The sequence below is a fragment of the Phyllostomus discolor genome, chromosome 2, assembly GCF_004126475.2.
Source record: "Phyllostomus discolor isolate MPI-MPIP mPhyDis1 chromosome 2, mPhyDis1.pri.v3, whole genome shotgun sequence".
Classification (NCBI taxonomy): Eukaryota; Metazoa; Chordata; class Mammalia; order Chiroptera; family Phyllostomidae; genus Phyllostomus; species Phyllostomus discolor.
The window spans coordinates 3,886,158-3,905,030 of NC_040904.2; the positions used below are offsets into that span (position 1 = coordinate 3,886,158).

General features: G+C 54.1%; 1 protein-coding gene across 1 annotated transcript; it reads left to right on the forward strand.

The window, feature by feature from the left end:
- Nucleotides 1-6,042: 6,042 nt before the first annotated feature.
- On the forward strand, nucleotides 6,043-13,282 carry LOC114490700 (carbonyl reductase [NADPH] 3). Its single transcript, XM_028504733.2, has 3 exons — nucleotides 6,043-6,574; nucleotides 8,004-8,111; nucleotides 12,798-13,282. Exons 1-3 carry the CDS (start codon nucleotides 6,286-6,288, stop codon nucleotides 13,262-13,264), a joined length of 864 nt encoding a protein of 287 aa, XP_028360534.1. The 5' UTR covers nucleotides 6,043-6,285; the 3' UTR covers nucleotides 13,265-13,282.
- Nucleotides 13,283-18,873: the final 5,591 nt, after the last annotated feature.

The window sequence follows — 18,873 nt, forward strand, 5'->3', positions numbered from 1 at the left end:
CTGCCCACCCTGGAAGTAAGCACAGGACGGATTTGTTTAATAAGAAAGGAAGCAGGTCTATTGTTTGTCCTCAGAAGCAACTACCCTGTCTAAATGTTGCATTGCATTCTGGGGAAAAGCAGCCCTTGCCATTCTGCAGTGGAGAATGGGCCCAAGCCCAAAACAATCACCCTGCAGGCCTCGTCACTGTTGGGGCTCTCCTGAAACGGTTTCTTGGGTTCCACGGCCATCAGTCTCTAGCCCCCGATTATCAGCACCAACCAGTGTGTTTCGGGGGCATGCCCCTCCCCACGCGGTCCACTGCTGGGCTCAGAGCTGGGCTCAGAGAGGGCTGTGTCATCTGCCTGGGACAAAAGTGCGTCACAGGTGCGGGGAGGGGGCAGACGGGGCGTGGTGGTGTCACAGGTGGGTACAGGTAACCAGGTTCTTAGTGTTCGGGACAAAGAATTGAACCGAACACCCAGAGTTTATAGCAGAGAACATGGGAGCCGGCCCTCTCCAAGCTGAGATGGAACTCATGGGCTGGAGGGATTCTATTCTTACAGGGCGGATCCTTCCTGCCCAGTTTTGGTGGGCTTTTACTGAGTGTGTACAAGTAGTTGCATTACTTTAAAGCTACTGTGCATGTGGTCTCCCATGATCCTCCCCGATTGACCACCAGGGAAGAGGGTCCCACAATGCTACCGAACTGATCTCCCCCTTTTCCTGGGGTCTCCCTGTACTAGGCTCACCTTTCCCTTCACCAGAGAATTATAGCTCTCCATGTTAGAGATTGGTGAAAAAGCAAGGAGTTATTTATTTAAGTTATACAGACTAAAACTAATGACTTAATGTCTTCATCAAAATCCCAAAGTCCTTTAAAACACCCACAAACACGCTCAGTCCTTCCTTCCCCCATTTGCCCAGTCTGGGGAACCGTATCTCAGGAAAAGAAATAGAAGTCCATGGCTCAGGCAGCTCCTGGTTCTTCCCAGTGATCCGTGCTCGGCTGGTAGGCCTTCCTGGGTTCCCGGCACCATCAGCTGTGTTGCCAGGATCTCCAGCTAAAGCCGTGTGGTGATTCTCATGGCTGCCAGACGGGGGGGGGTGGGGGGGGGCTGGGCCGAAAGTGCGTGGTCCTCTTTACATGGCTGTAGCCACATGCTTCTCTAATGGCTGCCGAGTCTGGGTTTCAATATCCTTCCAGCTTTACTGGGCTCCATCAAGAGTCCGCACAGGGGTGGCCCCCTGTCATGGAACCAATCATCTCCAAGCTCCCACACAGGCCCTGTAACTAGGGGGAGTTGCCTCCCAGTTACATCTTGGGGGGAAGTTCCTTCCATCCCCCTGGCTCAGAGCATGGCCACAGCTATTTAACCTATCTATGCAACCAGTTACAGGTTATAGATGTGTTATATGACCACACCAGAGGTTAGCTGCAAAGCTGTTGCTGTGCAAAACAGCTCTCAGTGGCCCTGCCCCATGTGTCCCTTGCCACAACTCACACCTGTGGTGGAGGGTGGGGACATCCTATGTATCCTTCTAATATTTCCTGGACACCTTGAGTTCTGGACCCCATTACAAATCCTTCTTTTGGGGACCCTCTGGCTGCACCCTCCTACACTGGCATTTGTAAACCCGGCACGTTCAGTCCTCCGTGGAGGGAGGGACGGAGGCGGGCCTCTGTGTCTAGAAGTTACAGCCTTGGATCCCAGAACTCAGCTGTGTGCCGCATCTCGGACTGCCGGGGTCCCCACAGAGCAAGACAACACCCCCCAACCCCCGTGGCCCACAGCGACGTCTGCTCTCTGTTCAAGTTCACGCTCGCCCCACCCAGCTTGTCACTCGGCACTCGTGTGGCGCTGGTAGTCAGAGCCAACAAGGATATCGGCTTTGCCTTCGTGCGGGACCTGTGCCAGCAGTTCTTGAGGGACATGGGGCTTATGTCATGGGAGGAGGCGGGGGACCAGGTGACCGTGCACGTGCTGTAGGCAGAGGGCATGAGCCCGAGTTTCTGCCAGCTATAGGTTGACAACCTGTAGAGCAGCGAAGTGCTGCACAACTTCCTGTGCAGAGAAAGGGTGGGGGGCAGGGGGCAGAGGGGGTGACCAGAGGGTGGGAACTGAATGTGCTAGTCAGTGAGGCGGGCATCTTCCTGGCCAAGTGCATCCTGGCTCGGAGAGGAGACAGCCTTCACAAGGGGGACCGGCCAGGGGGACCGGCCAGGGGTTGGGCCAGTAGCTCCTACGGGACCTACAACAGGCCCCCTAGGAAGGCCTGGAGGCCACAGGGGCAGCAGAAACCCCAGCCACTGGCCAGCCTTTCCAACCAGAGGGTCTTTGTGTTTCCAGGGGTCAGACTCTTAGGGTCCCCCTCCAGGTTTTTGCACATTTTCTCTGATTATACTTTAAAGCAGTTCATTGAATTTTTAACTTACCTGGAAAAATAAAAAGAAATTGTGGGCTGGGAACCAAAGCATTGCAGGTTCGATTCCCAGCCAGGGTACATTCCTGGGTTGCAGGCCATAACCCCCAGCAACTGCACATTGATGTTTCTCTCTCTCTCTCTCTCTCTCTCTCTCCCCACACCCCCACTCCCTTCCCTCCCTAAAAATGGATGAATAAAATCTTTAAAAAAAAAAATTGCAAAACATGGTGCCCAGTTTCCCTGCTTCCCCTAGCCCCCCGAACTGTACCACCACACAACACTGAAAATTGACAAGCCGTGACTTTGACACTGGCACAATGCTGTTAGTTAGAGCCAGACATTACTTTGAATTAACCACATTTTACTTGCAAAAAAAATGTTTACATAATTCTCCGGGATTTTACCACATGAATACTACTTATTAACTCGCCTTCTCCTCTGTGAGATGATGATCACACACCACTTCATATTCAAGCAGGAGTGACGACGGAAACAACCTTTTGGTACTCCAGATGTCTGCACGGACCTCCTCCTGTCGTGAAACCCCGAGGTGTGTCTGGTGAGGAGCCCTGGCCCTCGAGTTTCTGGACTGACCGGGTCCTGCCGGCCTCTGATCGTGTCTCCAGGCCCTGCTCCTGCTGCTGCTCAGCTGCACAGTCTCCTGGGGTCTCCGCCGGGCCAGGGGCCTTTCAGCCTCAGGGCTCAGCGCACTGGTGTCCAGGCCTCATCACACTGGTGTCCACCGCTCATCGGTGCTCTCTGTCCCGCTGGTCCCTGCACAGCCGGCTCTGTTTTATAACTGGTTTTAGAGAAAGAGGAAGGGGAGAGGGAGACAGATAGACAGACAGAGACAGAGGAACACAGATGTGTTGTTTTATTGATGCTTTCACCGGTTGATTCTTATATTAAGTGCACTGACCGGGAATCAAACCTACAGCCCACGGGGATGATGCAAGAACCAGCTGAGCTGTCCGGCCAGGGCCCTGACCGGCTCTTTCTGATCCTCCAGCCCTTGTTCAGAAGTCTCCTCGGGGAGACCTGCTCACGCCCCTCACACGCTGGAGGTCCCTGAGGGTCCCATGCCAAGCCCCCCATGCAGCTCTCTCTCTGAGTGATCTTACTCGGGTCAGTGGGGCCTTCGCTACCAATTCATTAGGCCCCTAAAACCTTCTGCGTCTGATCACATGGGCTCTCCTTTCCACGCTACTGCTGCAGTATGCTAAATACAGTCATTGGTTTCTAGGTGCTAAACCAACTCCGTATCTGAAGTAAATATCCCTTGGATTTTACAAGTTCAGGAGGTCCCCAAGACCACCCTCAGGGCCAATAATCACTACCGGGACTCAGAACTGGGAAACCTGTCATCCTCAAAATGGCAGTGTGTTCTGGGAGACGCAGCCCGACTCAGACCAACAGTGGGAGAACTCTCCCGTGCAGGGTCCAGGAGGGCCAGGCACGGAGCTGTCCCCGCTGTCCCGTCCCAGGGAAGTCCTGCAGACAGCAGGGAGTTATTGCAGCTGGTGTGTGTGGCAATGTGCACAGAGCGGTGTCCACCGGGGAGCTCACCCCGGCCTCAATTTCAGGCGTTTCTGTGGAGAGAGGGGGCCACACAGATGCGGCCCTTTGTCCTCCAGGCTGACCTCACTCTACAGCTCCTCCAGAGGCCCAGCTGACACCGGGTGGCCACACCACACTCACAGTGTCGACACACATCGTGCGGCCTGACCCTGAGCCCCCAAGTAACCCAGGACAGTCTTACGAGGCAGAGCAGGACACGAGGTTCAAGATCACCCCGAGCAAGGACCCCGAGCAAAGGGCCAGACCGTTTCACGGGCCACCTCCTGGACCTTTGCCAAGGCTGCCCTCCAGCACCAGGGTCACTGGGCGTTGTCAGGTGGAATTGACACAGCAGACGCAGAAATGGTTCCAGAAGTTTGCCTGGCGTTTGCAGGAGCAGGTGTGCGGTAAGGACACATGGAAAAGAACAGCTAATCCCGCCCTTAAAACCACTACATATGTTTCGTGTCTTTGTCCCCATTCGATTGTCCTTCATCAACTGTTACCCACACGTGATCTAGCATAAACCGTTTTCTGCAGGACTATTTAGTACTATGAAGAGAGGAATAGAGGCGTATCAACAAATTAAGAGTTTGTTTCAGAAAAACTGTATTTGAGTTGGGAAAAGCAAACCCAGAAGTAGCCAGGAACTACCACCAGGTCCTAAGAGTTTTTCTGCTACATTTGTCCCTAGAGCGCTCCTCCGACTCAGCTCCACAGCGCGCCTTCCGCTGTCTCTGGAGACCTGCAAACCCTCCTCAGGCACCTCCCTTCCTGGTCTCTCTCTCTCTCTGAGCATTCTCTGTCCCCTCTGCGCACAGAGGTGTGGAAGCTTCAGAAGAAAATGCGAAGCTGGCAGAAGTTCGCTCGTGAGGTTCAAGGAAAGAGGCCGTCTCCGTGACACTCGAGTGCCCCAGGAGCAGCACGCACTGGTGTCGAAGCTGCAGCGGGTCGCCCGGAAAACCAGCCTAGGCGATTATGAAGGTGGCTGCACTCAACCACAGATTGTCAGTGTAGATCAAACTGCCTCGCTTTGGAAGAAGACACCAAGGACTCTCCTGGTTTGAGAGCAGAAGTCGGTGCCTGGCTTCAAAGTGCCCAAGGATAGGCTGACCTTGTTGTTAGGGGCTAAGGCAGCTGCCACTTTAAGTGGAAGCCAATGCGCATGTATCATCGCAAAAATTTCAGGGCCCTTAAGAAGTAGGCTCACTCTGCCCTGCCTGTGTCTGCCCCATAGCAGGGGCTACCTTCCCGACCTCTCACCTCTGGTCTTGATGGAGGAGGAGGAGTCAAAGTGGCAAGCAGGGGGATTAGCCAGCTGAGCTTGGGAAAAGCTGAGTCACGATGAGGTGGAGGCTCTCCCTACATCCACCAGTCACCAGGAAACGCCCTCAGATTAAACACACTCAGGTTACACTAGGGGAAGGGGGCGGGGGAGTGCTCATGGCCCATCCACACCTTGACACGCCTTTGGGATCTCCTTTTCAGCTGAACTTTCTGGGTACACAGATTTCACTGGGAGGGGAAAAAAAAGTATGCATATCACCTGGACAAACCCAAAATGCAGGTACTTGGCACCCCTAGGAGTCATGACAGGATCAAAAAGAAAAAAACCAACATTCCAATAAAAGGCTGAACACACGGTAAGCGCTTCCTCAACATTCCCTTCCGCGTGGGGGCGCCCCGAGAACCACACAGAGCGACGTACCCGGCCGCACACCTGTACCCCTACTCATAGGGCCTTTTTGCTCTCTCTCCTGAGTTGCTCCTAAGCAAGCAACGAGACCTATGTGCCCAGGAGCGGTTACCAGGTCTAAATAATGTCGTTGCATTTTAAGGAAAAAGCGAACGTTCTCATTTTATAAGGGACGTTGGGCGCACACCCAAGAAAAACACGAAGCACTAGTGTTTCTCTGTTTGGGTTTCTCCTAAAATAGTTTTTTTTTTTTTCTTCAGTCCAACCGCCAGGATCTCTAGACCCTACCGACCCATCACGTTCCGGTGTTGGGAGAACCACCGCCGGTCCGCGGAGAGACCCAGGACGGACCGCGGGGCTCCGAGGAGTCTCCCGGAGCGCGCAGCGCGAGGAGGGGGGCGGGCCCAGCAATCCCGAGTTACGAAAGCTTGGGAAAACAAGGCCCCTCCTTGGAGGGAGGGGCCAAGGCCGCAGCCTGGTTGCTGAAAGTCCGGCGCTGAATCCCAGAACTCTGTTCTGTGCGGCCTTTCTGACAGTGACCCGGGATTCCAAGAGGGTGCCCGGCCCCGTGGCCTCCAGCCCCATTCACTCTTTGAGCACGTGCCCTACCCCCCACCCACGCAACCATGTCGTCCTGCAGCCGCGTGGCGCTGGTCACCGGGGCCAACAAGGGCATCGGCTTCGCCATCGCGCGGGACCTGTGCCGGCAGTTCTCGGGGGACGTGGTGCTCACGGCGCGGGACGCGGAGCGGGGCCGGGCGGCCGTGCAGCAGCTGCAGGCAGAGGGCCTGAGCCCGCGCTTCCACCAGCTGGACATCGACGACCTGCAGAGCATCCGCGCCCTGCGGGACTTCCTGCGCAAGGAGTACGGGGGGCTCAATGTGCTGGTGAACAACGCGGGCATCGCCTTCAAGTGTAGGTGCGGGAGTGGGAGGTCCCTGGGTGCCCGAGGGTGCGGGGCTGAGAGCCGCAGGCGCCCCCACCCATCCACTGGAGTGACCGGGAAGGGCAGCGTGCGCCCCTCGGAATACCCTCGGCCGCCGCCTCCTGTGGCGGGCTTTGGCTTCCCAGAGTTGCGGGAGAGGTTCGCTCAGAGCCAAAGGGGCCGGGGTGCGGGGCACAACGCGCTCCACCCTCCCGCCGGCCTGTGCCGGCCTGTGCGAGGCCCCCGCGGAACTGTCAGCTGCTGCGCTTTGCAACAAGTAAACTGCCTCCTGGGAGGGGGCCCCGCCCTGCTGAGCTCATCCGCTTTCTGTCTGAGGCCAGAAACGTTTTCTCCGCTGAGGGTCTCCAAGCTCCGGTCGGGCTTTCGCTTTCCTGAAAGGGCGCATTCACAGATGCCCGAGGGGGGCCATCTGCCCAGGGCCATCTGCCCGGGGCAGGAAATGAGTCCGAGACTCCATTAGCGCGCTCTGGCACGTTTTTGGACTGGGGACTTTGTTTAATGGAAGGAAGCGCGCCCGTTCCCTCTCCCGGGGAACTTGTGTTTGTGAAACACACAAGGGTGGTTTTAAGCAGCATCTTCGCTACTTGGGGCGGGGGGAGGGGGAGGGGGAGGGATGGACATCGAGGCGATTGCTTACTCTGTTGCTCAGTGAAGAAAGTTACTGAGCTGCCATCGTGCGTGCTGCGGGTAAAAAGAAATACCAGGCCGGCCCCACGCAGCACCTAATGGAGAAGGGAAACCCAGAGGCAGAACCGAGTAAAAGGAACCATTGGGCAGCAGGAGTTTCCGTGCCCTTGGCCTTGAGTAGTCGCCGTGGCTGTGCACGCGCCCCTGTAATCTCAGTCCGCGGGTTTCCCGCGAGCGCAGCGGGGTGGGGGTGGGGAGGGCTGACACCCCCGGGCAGCCTACGGCTGAGGGACCGGTGGATAAACACCCGGCTGCCCCAGGGCAGGTGGGGAACACCGTGCGGCCGCGGAGGGCCGCGGGGAGCCTGGCCCCTCAAGGTGTGGGCGGCGCCGGCTGCGATCACAGAACTCAAGGTTTTGCCCCACGCCTTCTGAGTCACAACCTGCGTTTTAACAGAGTTCAGGTGCCCGCTCTGCCCGTCCACGTTCGAGGCACTGTCCTCACATCCCGGCTCGCGCGCAGACCAGTAGCTGTAGCGCCGCCTGGGAACCCATCCAAACTCTGGGGGCGCGGCCCGGAAAGCTGTTTTAACAAGCCCCGCAGGTGATGCAGAGGTGTGATTGAAGTTTGAGAACCACCGACCTACTGGTTTAAAAATTGTCAAGTTAGCTTTTTTTTTCCCCCTGTAACGAGAGAGAAGATCCACTTTGTTATAAGAGTTCCAGGGGGAAATGCCTGTTTGTTTTTTTTTCTGTTTTCTCTTTTTCAAAGTCGACGATCCAACACCCTTTGACATTCAAGCTGAGATAACGCTGAAGACCAACTTTTTTGCTACGAGAAATGTCTGCACCGAATTACTGCCGATAATAAAGCCTCACGGTGAGTCCGGTGGGTGGCTGGTCGAGTTGCATCTGTGCTTCCCCAAGGACTCCCCCAGGGGGCGCTATTTCTCTGTGGGGGAAACACAGTAAAAGACATTTTTGTAATGTATCCAACTCCTCACCCAAACCCCATGGCTTTAGCTTTAACAGCTGTGTATGACACACGGCCATGCTCTCCGGCCTCCCACACCACGAACTCAGCCCTAGAATGACAAGGTGTTGCAGGTCTCAAAAGTCCCGCCTTTTTGCAACCTCCGTGATCCCTCCTCCAGCTCCCCAAGGCGGCAGGGCCACACCCATGTCATCTGGGGGTCTGGGGGGGTCTATCTGCTCTAGCATTGTTATGCCCTTCCCTGTATTCCTTGCTTCTTCTGCCAGACTTTGTCGGGCTGATTCAGAACACCCCCAAGAAAGTTTTCTCTCTGCTTTGCCAAGTATGGTAGCCGATGAGGTTTATGCGAAGTGTGCCTATTGCTAGTTGAAAAATAAAAAGGAGATTTTCCTTATTCGAAAACATCTTGCCCACATTCCGAAGTGTTCAATAGATGACTTTAATTACATTGTCCACGAATATTTGTCGTGTGCCTACCGTGACCCAGTGGCTACTCTGAGTGCTGGGCATACCGGGCCGGCAGGGACCCTCAGGCCCTTGGAGCACAGAGCCTTGGGGGAAACCATCATTAACAAAGGGGCCTAAGTTTCTGACACAGCTGGGCTGGATGAGGGGGCGGGGAGAAGGCTTGCTTCCCTGAGCATTTTCTTTTCCAAAAAGCCAACTGTGATTCTGAGGAAAAGCAACTCTCTGGTTCTTATTACAAACGTGCTTTTTAAATGTTAACATTTTGAGCCCTGGCTGGCGTGGCTCAGTGGGTTGAGCGCCGGCCTGGGAGTCGAAGGATCACTAGTTCGATTCCTAGTCAGGGCACATGCCTGGGTTGTGGGCCAGGTGCCCGTTTGGGGGCGTACAAGAGACAGCCATACATTGATGTTTCTCTCCCTCCTTTTCCCTCTCTCTAGAAATGAATAAATCAAATCTTTTATTAAAAAAATTTAACGTTTTGAATAAAGATGATCCATAGTGTAAAAATCTTAAAATCGAACAAGTTCCCTGGTGAGAGTTGTATCTGTACCGCCACCCTCCCCCCAGCTTGCCCAGGTAACTCCCTCTATTGGTTTCTCAGGAGGGTGGGGTCACAGAGAACCCCCAAGTAGAGCTGCAGGTGCTGGCAGAAGGACACCTTAGGCCCAGGTGCCCGGAGCTGGTGCGTGCCCAGGGCCTAGGGAATGGGGTTTTAAGTTCAAATCTAAGCAAACCTAAATGCATATTTTTGCTCTTTTTTTTTTTTTTTTTTTTTACACAAAAGGGAATGTTGAGTATCATGTTTGCCACCTTGTTTTCTTCACTTACTCCAGCGGGGGCTCTTTCCTGATCAGGACAGAGAGCTTTCTTACCCCCGCACGGGACTTCCTTGCGGGGATGTCTCTTAGCTGAGTACCGGGAAGTCTCTTCCCTCTGGATTTTCAAGTCACAGAATTATCTCGAAAGCTTGCAAGCTGCTGGGGAAATTACGCTCCTATACCTTCCCTGTCAGAGAAGGAAATTGAGATTCAAGTGAGCACAGCCGGGTGGTAAGTAATAATAGAGCTGGCAGCAGTACCCAATTTTCCCGACCACACCCCTCAATCAGATCAGGATAGTTAATTCCAGGGACGTAAGGGTTGCGGCAGGGAGTGATTGCAGACCACGCAGTTTTGAACGAATAAAGAAGGCTCTGAGGAGGGTGGGGCGCAGGGATCAGCCCAGAACGGGTGAATCACTGCCGTGAATGCATTCTAGACCAGCATTTCCCAGAGCAGAATCTCTGCTGTCCAACACATGGGGGATATTTGTCACTTTTCAGTAAGCCTCACATTTACCTGGGAAGCAGAATGCTGAGTACCCTTGCCTCTTGATTTTTAGGGAATTGCTTCCTCCCTGGCTTAAAAGCCCCTTTTTGTTTAGGTTTGTAATACCACTGTAACGAAAGTTACTCGGCTTGCTTGTTTTTTCGAGGTTCTGAGTGAATAGGTTAAGCAAGTATCAAGCCACTAGGGGGAGCCGCTTGCCCACTCCTTCCAGAAACAGGGAGGAGATTCTGGGCTAGTGCAGCCGGCTACCTGGCGCTCTGCCGAGGGCCTGCACCTGGTGTGGGTGTAGCCCTCTCAGGGCTGATTGGGCCCCATCCGACTATTGGGACTGTCACCCCTTGGCCTCTCCCAGAGGTGCGTAGACCTCAGAGCAAAGAGGACACCTCTTCCTCTTAGGTGTATTTCCATCAGAGGCATAGAGTAGTTCCAGCAATTTGTTTTTCTTTTCTTTCTTTCCCTTTTAAATGTAATTCCCAGTAGCAGCCAAGTGGCTGAGACCAAACCTGTCCAGGAAGTAGTGAGGAGCACAGCATCTCCCACGCAGGGCTGCGGGCCGAAATACTGACATGGATGCAGCCAGGAAAACATCGGGCCAGTCCACACCGGGGGAAATGCTGCGGAATAGTGGCCTGGACCAGCGGCTTCGAAAAGGTCAAGTTCTCTAGAGTCAAGTGGGCTGAAGAGATAGGACAGCTACATGCCGCCCATGACCTCATCCTGGAGCCCGGATGGACACGATCGCACCCTAGGAAGGAGGGTGACGGGGGCAGCCGGGGACACGTGTGCGGACTGCCCTCAGAGCAGCGGGTTCCAACCCTCTCGTGTCCCCGCACACACACACTAGTTGCCGAAACTCTGCAGACACCAGAAATACATTTTTTGCCAATCGGACCAAAAACGGATATGATGTTTATTGATTTACAAAAACGTAGTAATTACCTACCTTTTTTGTTTCAAAGTGACTTTAAATTTTTCTTTCTTTTTTATTGATTCCAGAGGGAGGGAAGGAAGGGAGAAAGAGAGGGAGAGAAATATTGGTGTGAGAGAGAAACATCCATCAGTTGCCTCCTGCACGCACCCTGACTGGGGACCAAACCCGCAACCCAGGCGTGACCAGGAATCGTGACCTTTTGGTTTGCAGGATGACACCCAGGAAACTGAGCCAGGCCAGCCAGTGCACTTGGAAATGACTTTTTAAAAACTCAGGTGTCAGGTGTCAAAAACTTGTGTGTAAGGATTTCCAATACCATGAATTAGCCAATCAGACACAACCTTACTATGCAACATGACCAATAAGATGCAACTCTGTTATATGGCCTATGTATTTAAGGTTCAAGGCAGGGCATTCACACCGGATGGCTATTGTTGTGTTGGCTGTTGTCATTTTTTATTTGACAACCAAGGGGAAAGAGATCAGTGCCCTGACTAAATAGTCAGGTATTGACTGTTTTAAAAATTCTTACAGCACACAGGTTGCAAATCCCCACTTTAGATAATAGCCTTGTACCATGATAAATGTCTCAAGTGCGGCAAAATGTTAACAACTGGTAACTTAGATGAAGGGTATGTGGGTGTTTATTGACCTGTTCTGGCAACTTCTCTGCAGGTGTCAGTAAAAGTTAAAATTGGGAAGGACATACCTGTCACCAGCTAGAGAGGGAGAGCAGTCATGAAGGAAGGAAAGAGAGAAAACACCAGGAGTCTTAGGTACCTGGGGGGCCGGGGAGCTCCCATTCAGGGGCAGAGTGAGTGACCTCCATCCGGGGCTGTGTGCTTGTGGGGAATGCCGCTCAGAAAAGGAGGCAAAATCCAGTTATCCTGTGGGAGGCAACGGGAACAGACTCAGAAAAATCCTAAGACAAGAATCCTCCCAAACTGGTGTTTTTCTATTGGATGAAATGTGTAAACTCACACATGTACTGCTTTTTGGGGTTTCCACCAACACTTCAAATTGTTTTATAAGTTGGGCCTGCCTATTTGTGTTTACGGACAGAACTGTGTCTTCAGTAGCTGTGAATTACTGTTATTATGAACGTTACCTCATTAATTATATTTCATTATTTATTAACAACCACTTGACATGTAAGGAAAACCAAAACCGGGGCGGGAATCCATGCCACTCCACATGGGAAAGTATCCATTATTAGGGATGGACAAGGGTCAAACCCAAGGCACGGCCCGACCCTAGGGAATTGTGCAAACCGCTGGAGAGCTTTCAAGTTCTGGGCGAAGGTGCTAGCCCTAGGAAAGCAGGTTCCGAAGCCCCTGGGGTGTGTGGGAGGAGGGCGGGGGCGTTTATACACTACCCGGGGATTCTCCTGCAGACCTCCTCGCCGAATGGGGCGTCACTGCTCTTTAGCCCCAATGCCTGATGGGAGGGGGTTCTTTCCTTTAAGAGAACAGGACAAAAAGAAAATATTAAACCCCACTAGTGCCTTCTAGGGTCACGATTTTTTTTAAAGATTTTATTTATTTATTTTTAGAGAGGGAAGGGAGGGAGAGGGGGAGAGAGAGAGAGGAAGAGAAACATCAATGTGTGGTTACTGAGGGTTCTGGCCTGCAACCCAGGAATGTACCCTGGCTGGGAATCCAACCTGGGACACTTTGGTTCCCAGCCCGAGCTCAATCCACTGAGCTACGCCAGCCAGGGCTAGGGTCACGATTTTTAATCAGCAGTTGAGCCCGCAGCAGCAGGCAATCACGGCCCATTGCTGGCACAGCCATCCGACGGTCGTGTGTGTGACGTGCTCTCACGGTTTGCGTTCCCCCGTTGCAGGCAGAGTGGTGAACATCAGCAGCCTGCAGGGGTCCCGGGCCCTGGAGAACTGCAGCGAAGACCTGCAGGAGAAGTTCCGCTCCGAGACGCTCACGGAGGAGGACCTGGTGGACCTCATGAAGAAGTTCGTGGAGGACGCCCGCAATGAGGTGCACGAGAGGGAGGGCTGGCCCAGCTCGGCGTACGGGGTGTCCAAGCTGGGGGTCACGGTCCTGTCGAGGATCCTGGCCCGGCGCCTGGACGAGAAGAGAAAGGCCGACAGGATCCTGCTGAACGCCTGCTGCCCCGGGTGGGTGAAGACGGACATGGCCGGGGAGTATGGCTCCAGGACCGTGGAGGAGGGGGCCGAGACCCCCGTCTACTTGGCCCTGCTGCCCCCGGACGCCACCGGGCCTCACGGCCAGCTGGTCCGTGACAAAGTCGTCCAGGACTGGCGAATGCCTTCTTCGGTGCTTGACACCCAATAAATGGAACAGGTGAACGAACTCCAGAGTCATTCGTGGTCCGCTGTGTTTCTGTCCTTCCGGAGTGTCCGCTAGGGCCGCCCAGGGAGAGGGGTCTGGCTTGGGACTCAGGCTGGCCGATGTGCTGGGCCCAGACCCGCGCCCGAGAGGAGGAACCAGTCCTGTGGTGGCTGTGTGTTCAAGGGCAGCAGATTCACCTGGGGGCGTGTGGCACCACGGCCCGGCGCTGGGGCCCGAGGATGGCCACTGCTCCCTGGTTCCCAGGGGCTGCTGCTGCTGCTGCTGCTGAGAACCACGCTGAGCACCCCGGTCTAAGGAGAGCGAGAGGTCACAGGCCCTGGCGCGGCGGCGCTCCAGCTGTCCCCTGGTGTCTCTCGTGGGGTCGCCTGTTGCTTTAGCTCTGCACCCCTGCTTGGTCTCCCATCCTGCTTGTCATATCTGAGTGCATTTTAAATCGTTCCCGTACTTACGGAGTGCACTGGTACATGTGGCTTGCAAAACCTGGGAGGAATGTCTTTTTATTTACTTATTTTTTTTGCTGGGATGTGGTTTCTTCCATACGGGGTTTTTCTTTTAGGGTTTGCGTTCTGTGTTCTCCCCAGGTTGTGTGCAAGGCGGCCCCGCCACTTCTTTGACCTTGTCCCTGCGTGGGCATCTTTGTCCGGACCGGCTCTCTGCTCTGACGGATACAGATGTCTCCTCCTTAACCCGTTCCGCTCCCCTCTGCCCTGCGGCCCAGGGTGACGCTGCAGAGGCCTCCCGGGGCCCCTCCCACAGTCTCCCCGACCACAGGCAACTCCACGTTCGCTGCTTTCGAGCCAGATGAATTTTGCAACCAGCCTCATGGGTTCTGTGCATGTCCTGTAGGAAAAAGACCTGGAGACCAACACGTGTTGCTAACGAGAAGAAGTAAACTTGTGAAGGAAGTTGGCAAAGCAGTGGAGACCGGAGTGGGGACGACCAGCACAAACACCACGGGCGCACAGCGGACACCACACACGCAGGGAGAAAGCCCACGTTCGCCCAGCTCAGGGTGCGCTATTCACAGGGGGAAACAGCGGCCCTGGCGCTTGGTGATGACCACAGAGGTCACGTCGCCTGACAATCACATCGCAGAAGAAAGGGGTGACCCCGTTTTCCGCCTGAGAATCAGTGAAGGATGAAAATGCTCAAGCTTTCATTTATTAGGGGGACCAGGGCTACACCGGTGACCCCGTTATTTCTGGTCTGCCACAGGGTGCGAGGTATTTATTTTTCCTGACTGTCCCGCTTACAAGGGCAGCATGGCAAAGTGCCAGGCCGGCTCTCTCAGCCCCCACCTCACTTTCTCACCCCCTTGGGCAGAGTGCTCAGGAGTCCCACCCAGCTCAAATTTCAGCATTCCGAGTCTTCCAGCCATCGCTCAACTGCGTGACTAAATCCAGCGCGCTCTCATGTTCGTCTCGGACCACAGCGCCTAAGACATTTTAATGACTTCTTGTCTGGCTCTGAAAACATTGTAATGGTTTTTGATAAGTTTCCTGAATCCCTTCTCCATGCTTGGTCTTCCTCGGCAGCGGGCCTGCAAGGTGTGACGGACCGGGACGGCACAGCCGCCCCGAGGCACCCTCAGGCCGGCCTGATGCAATCGTAGGCAGGAGGCACACAAGGAAGCAAACAAGCTGGTCCCTTTCTGTCTATGCCTTTTTTTTTTTTTTGTCTCTAGCCAAATCTCACCTTGACATTTCAGGGTCAGCATGTAGTCCACTCAGAAAACTCTCCATTGTAAACTGCTCACCAGAATGGCATTTCTCATTTTTATGAAAAAGTCACAGGGGCCCTTATTGGACGGTCTGCCCAGCACCCTCTTCCCAAGGATGACCTCCTGTCCCCTACCCCCTGCTTCTTCCCCAAGTTTACAGGGGCAGCGGCCACAAGGGGACTTCGCCCTGCTAGCCTCAGCTGACTGCGCCAGCCCTGGGGACCCGCTGAGATGGACCAGGGGAAGCTCAGAGCTGCGGCTGGGAGCGGCCCCGCCCCACCCACAGGGTCCGAGGAGCAGAGGGAGACAGGCGTTGCTGGAGGAGGCAGTGGACTCTCAGAAGAAGCGTTTCCAGAGTGGCCCAAAGAGACATGGCCCCCTCCCAGCAGTGGCGCCTCTTCCCTGGCCTCAGACCGTTCCTGAGACCCCTGGCTCTACGACATGCTCCACAATGCTCTGTACCCCTCAGAGGAATTTCCCTTTTAAAGCTGGTCTGACCTGGGGTCTTGGTCTTGCAACCAAAGGGGTCTAACAAAAGTGCATGGGAAGTGTTTCATGATAGGCAGTAGTGAAAAATAAGTTAGGCTAGAAAAAGAGTTGTGAAGTGGGAGCCCACAGTAAGTACACTGAGGCTTTCTTGACGGTGTTCTATGTGAGGCAGGTCTTGATGTCGTCTTTCCCATGGGGAAGCAAAGGCTTGGCGAGGCTGGGTAGCGTGCCAGGGTCATGGTGCTGAGAGCCGTGAGCTGCACTGTCTCCGGGTCTTGCCTTAGCTCCGAGCTCCCTGGCTTTTCTCGGCACCTAGCACTGGTCACACCCAGTGCACCATCGTGAGTCTGGAGGCACGGGCAACTCCCCTGGTGTAAAAACAAAGGAAGGTGATAACGTCGAATGTAAGTGATTTGCAAGCCATGTGGTCACCGGGTCCCCACATTGGCCTCTGTGAATTTTTCCATGAACTGGATGATTGAAATATGGTTTAAAAGTGGTGTATTTTAGATGGGTTATCCCAGAAGATGTGTTTTTCAGGAGCCAGTGACCCTGCCCACATCAGCCTCTCTGTGATATGCTTTTCTAGGTCGACACACGGGGGGTGAGCCCGCACACATTTTTAGCCTGAGGCCTGGCCTCAGCCTTCTCCCTCACCTACTGGACAGCCACAAGGGTTGCGACAGGCCACACAGCTGAGCTGCGATGTCGTGTGGAAATGAGGCCGATGACACTGACGAGGCGGACAAAGGTTTAGCTGCTCCTGCAAGTCAACCACAAGTGGCCACAGCATCAAACACGGGAGGATGTGGGACTTCTATCTAGACGGGTGGATTAGAACCAAGTTCCTAGGAGAGACAGGCTTACAAGGTCACCCGTATCTGCACACAGACGCTCGGAAGGTGTTCGCCTGGCCAGTCTCTCGCACAGGGGGGCCAGCCTGGGCCAGAGCATGTTGTCGTCTCTGATTCATAATACCGTCTCAATCAATGGTCGGAGAGGTGGGGACCATCCAAGTTCTGATTTAAATTACATCTGAAATGCCCTGGGTAGTTTGAGTATTATTATGCAAGGAACCTGCTCTATTTACACGTCTTAAACAGATGAACACAGCTGAAGAGACTTTCAAGTGTGACAACTGGACCCAAAAAACAGGTTTCTTTTTTTTTTTAAGATTTTATTTATTTATTTTTAGACAGGGAAGGGGGAGAGAGAGAGAGAGAGAGAGAGAGAGAAACATCAATGTGCGGTTGCTGGGGGTTCTGGCCTGCAACCCAGGAATGTACCCTGGCTGGGAATCGAACCTGGGACACTTTGGTTCCCAGCCCATGCTCAATCCACTGAGCTATGCCAGCCAGGGCTAAAACAGGTTTCTTATAGGAATAAACTTTTAGATCTCAATGCTGTACATTTACCGTCAATCCTGGTTATAAATGGAGTTACTATTTCAAGGGTTTAAAATATAGTTGACCTTGAACAACAGGGAGTTAGTTAGGGGTGCCCACCTCCCACACAACTGAAAATCCGAGTATAACTACTACTTGAATTTATCAAAGTTACCGTATTTTTGGACTATAAGACCCAGTTTTCTCCTCCCCCAAACTTGGGAGGAAAACGGGGCGGGGGGGTGCGTCTTATAGTCTGAATGTAGCTCACCTGGCTCAATGTGGGGGGGTGGTGGTGGCCTATGTTATTTATGTTATTAAATATTTTACCACATTTTTTGCTTCAAAATTTTTTTTTCCTATTTTCCTCCTCTAACACCTAGGTGCGTCTTACAGTCCGAAAAATTCGGTGATTTAGATGAACTTCCCACACACTTGGAGTTCTTTGGAAATAGGTGTCATAAACACAGGGCGGGTGTATTACATTATGTAACTGTATTAGGACAAAGTTGTGCCTGGTGGTTTTGACACAGGCTGCTTCTCTCTTTCCATGTTGAGTAAAAGCAGTTCTTTCATCTCTTGTTAGTTCAGTGCAGTGTGGAGTGTGGCTAGGATTTGCAAAATCTCATTGTTTGTCAACCTTGTTTTTGTAAAACAAAGTTTATCAGATCTTCGTTTGGGAAGCAGGTGTCATGAAAATTTTTTTTCTTGACAAATGCTCAATCCTCCAGTTTTTCTCTGCTTCTCCTTTAAGACCATTTCCAAAATTGACTGCTAAAGGACTTACATCTGGGGCACTCAAATGGAGATGGAGATGGCTAAGGCCAGAGATCCAGCATCCCAGACTATTAGAATATTCTAGGTGATTTGGGTGAGGTGATAGATCCCCTTGGGCATCGAAACGTTCTGTACAATGTGTAGTGCCCGTGGTCCTCCCACTCCCCTCCCCCACCCCCCAAATTCTTTCATGACTGCCTTGCCTTCTGGAGCCGCAGACTGGAACTGAAAATTCTTCATGGAACTCAAGGGGTTAAAGGGCTGGCGGCCTCCACACAAATTACAACCTCAACCAACAGGTGGCATTGCTTTGGTTGGCTGGGAGCCCGGGCAGGTGCAACCGCGGTGCTCAGGTGAACTCCGCCTGACGCCCATCCTTCAAGGTGCCTCTCGCCCTGCAGCTGTCAGGCCAGGCAGGGTGGGTCCGAACTGGCTGGGTCCGAAGGCTGGGGAAAATGGCAGGAAGGGTTGACAGAGGGCCCCTCTCTGAGCCAGAGTGCGTTTAACCAAGAGCATTTCAGGAATTAATTCCTTCACCTCCTCTGATGCCAAGGGTCGCAAAGGCGTGGCCTCTGGAGACGAGGCACCTTAACCAGAGGCCCCAAGCTTCTGTGCTCTGCCTCCTCTCCGAGGGTTTGGGTGATGGGAAGGAGGGGGTGAGCCAGGTGCCCTCGGCCCCACGGTTCTTGAGCCCCACGGTTCTCCAGTCTGTAACTCCAAAGCCCCCCCTCCGGCAGGCCGATCCACGCTTGGATTCCCCCTCTTCGAGTGTGTCGGGAGAGTTCCGGGTGAGAGGCGGAGCCACCCCGCCACCTGTGCGAGCGGGGACAGTCCTATGGCGACGGCGCTAGCTAGCAGTCCTGGCTGATAGCGACGCCCCCTGTCCTCCGGGAAGCTGTGGGAGCGAGCCCCGCGGTGCACTCGAAGGACCCGCCAACTCACACCGAGAACCCGCCTCCCAGCCCCCACGCAGGCAGAGGTACCGCCTCCTGACCCGCCCCCGGGTCAGGGGCCGGCCTCCCGACCCCGCCCCAAGCGCCCAGGATAGGCCTGCGGTTCTGCCAAACAAACCGAGGATCCGGGACCTCTTTCTTTTGCCCAATCCCTGCACACCGAGGGCACGCCAGGCCTGGCCACGCCCCCTCAGAGCCCGTCTTAGCCCCGCCCCAAGCACAGAGAGCCCAACCCGGCTCCGCCCCCGCGCCCGGAGGCTCCACACC

Coding starts and splice junctions, on each gene's coding strand:
- LOC114490700 (XM_028504733.2), top strand. CDS start 6,286: ATGTCGTCCTGCAGCCGCGTGGCGCTGGTCACCGGGGCCAACAAGGGC. Junction 6,575..8,003: donor CGCGGGCATCGCCTTCAAGT/GTAGGTGCGGGA, acceptor TCTTTTTCAAAG/TCGACGATCCAACACCCTTT. Junction 8,112..12,797: donor GCCGATAATAAAGCCTCACG/GTGAGTCCGGTG, acceptor CCCCCGTTGCAG/GCAGAGTGGTGAACATCAGC.